A 6,000-nucleotide genomic window follows, 5' to 3' on the forward strand; every position below is an offset into this window, starting at 1 on the left:
CTGCCTGTTTCTCATTATGATATTGTAAATATTCAATAATGTTCAACACAGTCCTCACAGTGTCCCTTAACTGTCTTTTTGGCAGAAAGCCATATTGATCTTCATGAATATGTACCCGTAAAACCTTCCTTAATCTTTCTGTCAAAACTGCAGCAAAAAGTTTATAATCATTGTTTAATAGTGAGATTGGTCTGTAGTTCTTTACCTCTGTAACATCTCAACTTCTTTTAGTAGTAACATAATATTAGCTTCTTTCCAAGTTTGAGATAACTTTCCCCCTCTGTAATATATCATTCAATATAGCTTCGAAGCATTTATAATATTGGCTTGTAAAGCTGTCCGATTAGACCAGGGGTGTCAAACTCAAGGTCCGCGGGCTGCATCTAGCCTGCGGGGTGCTTAAATCTGGCCTGTGGGGCAGGCCTGGAAATCTCAAAGGACCGGCCCATGGTGCCTCTGCCAGCCAAAATGTTTTTGGCCAGGAGAGTGCTGCAGGAGGCCATGGAGGCCGAAAATGAGGCGGGGGGGGGGGGCGTTTTGACTGGCAGGGTGCTGCAGGAGGCCTCTGTCCCATCTTACCCCCTTGCCGGCCCACGGAGTAGAACTATAATTCTGATCCAGCCCTCAAAGAAATCCAGTTTGACACCCCAGGATTAGACCCTGCCTATAATTGGCAGAGCAGCTGCAGCATCATGACCAAGTGTGGCTTCTATACCACAAGCACACCTCTCTGCTTCAAGGCACAGTGATGCATTCCATGTGTAACCAGAAGTGTGTCCTACCAATTATTAGTGAAAGAACCATCCACTCCCTCCTGTACTAAATTTAATATTTATTTTGTTGTAACCATTTTTTTTTTCTGGCTTACTCAGTCACATTTTTGGAGAACGTAGTTTTTGCATAACAATTGTATGGGTTGTGTGCCTCCTTACTACCACAGTTCTTCCTTAAACTAAAAAGCCCTCAATATATATTTAATGGTTGATCAGCCATATGGTTTTCTTGGCACCAGTATGGGAATGGGTTGCCATTGCCCTCATTTGCGATGTGCTTGTGAGAAATGGTTCTCGGATGGTTAAGAAGCCATCTATCCATTACCAAAACGATCAACAGGTGTAATCTCCTTCCCTTTACATTGAAAAAATGCAATAAAAAGAATAAGAGGCCTCCTGTCCTCATTTACCTAAATACAGTTCCTGCTTTCAAAGTAGATACTTGCTGGAATTATTGTGTTCTTCCTTGAACCTCTTGCTGAATAAATTTAACTCATCTGAACTGTGAGATTTGCTTGGGGTATGAGCCACTTCTAATCGATGCTGTTACCAGGAGCCTGGTAGCTTTTTGACCTCCCAGTCTAGCTGACCGAAAGGTGCTTCTTCAAAAGGCAACTGGACTTCGTTTTTTTCTTTGAAAACTTCTCACTTGTCAACCAAGATTTTTTTTTTCAGTTCTTCAGAAGCAAAAGGTTTTCAAGAAAAAAAAAAACACCAAGAAAATCCAGTTACCTTTTGGAAAAGCATCTTTGGGACAACCATGACCTGGAACATTGAGAATCTCCATAGACAATCTAACTGATCCTGTTTTGCTTCTGAGGCCAGCCAAGGTTAGCTAGATGCTTCTACCTGCTGTGATTAGTGTTTCTTTATAGACATAATGATCTGGATTATTCTTACAGAGACATGCGTTGGAACAAGGGAACTATTTTAAAAGCCTCTGTGGACTACATCCGTAAATTGCAAAGAGAACAGCAAAGGACGAAAGAGCTGGAGAACAGACAAAAGAAACTGGAACACGCTAATAGACATCTTTTGCTCAGAATACAGGTTTGCTTTTAATTTGATGTATATTAATTTGATGAATATTACCCTTCTCTATTAAGGCCTCTTTTGAAGCAAGGACAGAATAAAAAAGGTTAAAAACCTACATGAAAATTAATGCTATAATTGCTACCATTTAATATAATTAGGGTTTGTTTCCAGAATGGTTCTAGAATATTAATCAATTTGGAAGCAATGATCATAAGTACATGAAAGCTGTTTTTGGATAATTCTATTTGTAACTCTGCAAAAGTTCATAAACTTTTGTGCACACAGACATAGGTAGAGTTGAACATTCTGCCATCGCTTTTGTGTGCACATACAGTAAATGAAACATAGGAGTTTTCATTTTATCACAGATTCCAATTTCACCTGATCCATAAAACTATAATTCCCAGGTACACCTGTGCCTAAGCACATAAAACTACTCTGCCATACTCTTCACCCTACAAAATTCAAGGTGCTTAATTGATACTTGGCCATAGAACTAATGATGCATATGAAAGTAGAGCCATGCCAGAAGCATGGTTCCATTCCCTCATGGTTATAGATACAGGTTGTCCTTGACTTATGACCAAAATGTCTGTTGCTAAGCAAGAAAATTGTTAAGTGAGTCGCACCTGATTTTAATTCTTTTGCCATGTTTGATAAGCAAATCGATGCAGCTGTTAAATGAATCATGTAGTCATTAAGTGAATCTGGGATTCCCCATGACTTTGCTTGTTGGAAACTGGCTGGGAATGTTGCAAATGGAAATCATGTGATCCTGAGACATTGCTGCCTTCATAAGTACATGCCAGTCTCAATACTTTGATCAAATGAACTTGATGTGAGAATTGGTCATAAGCCACTTTTTTGTGTGGTATTGCAACTTTGTGCTTAAGGAATGGTTATAAGTTGACTACCTATATATCCTTTATGTTCTAGGCCATGGGTGTCAAACTCGATCACGTCATGTGACGTATCGCAACATGTCATGACATTATTTGCCTTTGCGGAGCCGGGGTGGGTGTAGCCTGCGTGTGATGCATCTGGCCTGTGGGCCACCAGTTTCACACCCCTGTTCTAGGTTTATTAGTCATACTTGTGGCAACAGATACTTTAAATGTTACTTAATAAGGGACTTGAGGCAAAATCCTAGTATGCTTGGATGTTTTAGTGACACTTTATCTACAAATTAGATGAGATGTTGCTTTTCAGTGCCCTAAAAGGAATAGAAATCCCACCTACCTTCCCCCTCAATCAAATTCTAAGGCTTGAATTTGATATAAAATTCTAGATTTTTATAAGAATGTTGTTGGAAAATGTGTCAGCAAAATAGTTTATTTCAAAATTACAAAACGGATGTAATTTATTTATTAGGGAAAAGGAAGAAAGGATTTTATAATAATAGAGGGTTATTTGCTTAACTATAATAACTAGGAATGAATTTGGTTATCAAGAACTTTTTTCTTTACCACACGAGGGCAAATCTATTTTTCTATTAACATTTTAGTTATTCCAGTTTAAGTGTTCCCCTTTCTCTTTTCTATCCATTCTTAGAAAATCTAAATAATCACACCTCTTTTTAACAACAAGCCATGATCATGGGAACAATTAGTTTAACAGACTGGTTTCATGTAACAATAAGACATCTTTACTATTTGGCCTTTCCTTTTAGGCCACTGAAAACATATATCATGGGTTAGAGCAGGCATGTCCAACCCATGGCCCACATCTGCATGCAGCTCTGGACAGCTAATAAAGTGGCCCCACAAAATCGTAAATTTTTCACATTATTATGTGACTCTTAGCTATATTTATATACATTAACTGGATAGATAGATAGATAGATAGATAGATAGATAGATAGATAGATAGATAGATAGTTATGCTATATACTATATTATATATATGTGGCCCAAGACAATTCCTCTCCATTCCATGTGGCCCAGGCAAGCCCAAAGGTTGGACACCCATGCTTTAGAGTAACAGCTACCATGGACACTTTCCTTTATCTTAGGGGTCCCAAGCCTAGCCCATTGGGAACCGAGCTGTGCAAGCAGCAAGCAAGCACACAACGCTCCATTGGCGCATGTGCAGGATTAGGTTTCACAAACAAAACCATCTTCTTCCCTGCCCCCCACCGCCCCCGCCACTGTTGCCGGTCCGTGAGCTGGAAAGGTTGGGGCTCATTGCTGTACCCCACTTGCTAGGAACAATATTAAGAGCAATTTTTTAATCACGCAGAAGCATTTTAGAGAGCACAGTGAACATGCTGGCTCCATTTTGAGACTGAGCAAAGAGAGGAAATTGCATGGAAGATATACCGATCTTCTGCTTATTCTCAAACAGACACCAAAAGCTGCTTCCCTTCTTGCGTATATAGTATTTTCTTAATGTCAGCGCTATGATGGAAAAGCAATAATTATCTTCTTTTCTTCCCTGTGTGCTCTGTATCTTCCATTTTGACCACTGGCCTTTTCCCATAGCCTGCATTTAGAAAGAAACCCATATTGGATGACCAATATAATTAGTTGTAAGAGGGTTTGGAATAGAAGGCTTCCCTGCTTTTAAGAAAAAAAAAATAGTTGAATTCTAAAGTTGCCGCTCTTTTTAAACCTTCCCAATGCACTTCTTGTTTTTCATGCCTCTTCATAACAGGAGCTCGAGATGCAGGCTCGAGCTCACGGACTTTCCATCATGCCAACAACGGGCCTTTGCTCTCCAGAAATGGTAAACCGGCTGATCAAGCAAGAGCCCGTGCTTGACAACTGCAGCCAGGAAATCCTACAGCAGCACCATCCTGAGCTTTCTTCCACAACTACTCTTGACCTTACCGACGGCACCATCACTTTCAACGGCGGCCTGGCAAATGTGACAGAATCGGCCACAAGCACCTACACCATCCCTCCCAAAATGGGATCTAAACTGGAAGATATGTTGATGGATGATACCCTGTCTCCCGTTGGAGTAACTGATCCACTCCTATCATCGGTCTCTCCTGGGGCTTCAAAAACAAGTAGCCGGCGGAGCAGTGTAAGCATGGAAGACACTGACTATGCTTGTTAGTGGATATCCATAGACAGGCCTCTCACAAACTTCTTCGTTTTTCCTGATCAGTAGATTAAAGTAACTTTTCTTCCCCCCCCCCCCTAATATTTGAATATATAAGTCTACGGATAGCTCAGCGTATATGTGACTTTTTTAATGTTTGAAAAGACTTGTATATTGTTTTATAACTACAGTGCTTCCAAAGTATAGTACTGTACTGTGAACTAGGTTCATCAAGGAACTCCACATGATTTCATCTCTACTCAGAAGCAATAGACGTCTACAGATCAGCAAGATCCACTAAAGAGGAAACTTCAGTATAACTAAGTAAAGTGACTTGGAAGTGAAATGAAGAAGAATGTATAGAAACCAAAAAGAAAATTAGCTTTGTATAAACTATTTTTCTGTTGACTTAATAGTGCCTCCTTTAAAAAAAAAAGAAAGCATACAGTATCTATTAATTCATATAATCTTTCCCATGGTGATAGATACTATACATGTATCAGCAGGTTACCTGTACAGAAACTAACTAATTTTAAGTACAGTTCAAGCTAGATTTAATGCAAAGGAGAGATATCTAAAGATTCAGTGATATTTAAGTTCATATTATTATTATCCATTCAAAATTATTCTTTATCTTTTCAAAAAGCATTACTTTTAAATAATCATGAGGAAATTATTTAAAAAAAATACTGTGCAAGACTTCATATTGCAAACTTAGTATTTTTCTCTCAGTGGGGCATAAACAATTATTTCTTCTTTTTTTAAAAAAAAATATGTGGTACAAATATCTGATCTAAATGAAATTTTCAATTTTTTGATTCAACATTTCATTCTGAATACATTTTTTTTAGAAGAAAATGCCTCTCAAGTTTTTTGACTGTCAAGTTTTTAATTGTCAAGTTTTTGACAATTAAATTCCACTGAAAGAAAGCCAGTTTAGTGTAGTAGTTAAAACACCAGGCTAGAAACTGGGAGACCATGAGTTCTAATCCTGCCTTAGGCACAAAGCCTAAATGGTTGACCTTGGGCCAGTTACTCTCTCTCAGCCCTAGGAAACAGACAAGGGTAAATCACTTCCAAAATCTTGCCAAGAAAATTCCAGGCAGTTGTCAGGAATCAAACACTGACTGGAAGGCACACACAAATC

At 38.8% G+C, this 6,000-nt stretch overlaps 1 protein-coding gene across 2 annotated transcripts in view; it reads left to right on the forward strand.

Annotated features, from left to right (window-relative positions):
- MITF (melanocyte inducing transcription factor) overlaps positions 1 to 5,261 on the forward strand; it is a 197,523-nt gene extending 192,262 nt beyond the window's left edge. For both annotated transcript variants that reach the window (XM_070933553.1, XM_070933554.1), the window contains exons 10-11: positions 1,676 to 1,823; positions 4,461 to 5,261. In XM_070933553.1, the coding sequence (XP_070789654.1) occupies positions 1,676 to 1,823; positions 4,461 to 4,868 (556 nt within the window). In that variant the 3' untranslated portion in view covers positions 4,869 to 5,261. The remainder of the gene's footprint in view (positions 1 to 1,675; positions 1,824 to 4,460) is intronic.
- Positions 5,262 to 6,000: the final 739 nt, after the last annotated feature.

The sequence above is a fragment of the Pituophis catenifer genome, unplaced genomic scaffold, assembly GCF_029215685.1.
Source record: "Pituophis catenifer annectens isolate HBS135680 unplaced genomic scaffold, rPitCat1.0.hap2 SCAF_2, whole genome shotgun sequence".
NCBI lineage: Eukaryota > Metazoa > Chordata > Lepidosauria > Squamata > Colubridae > Pituophis > Pituophis catenifer.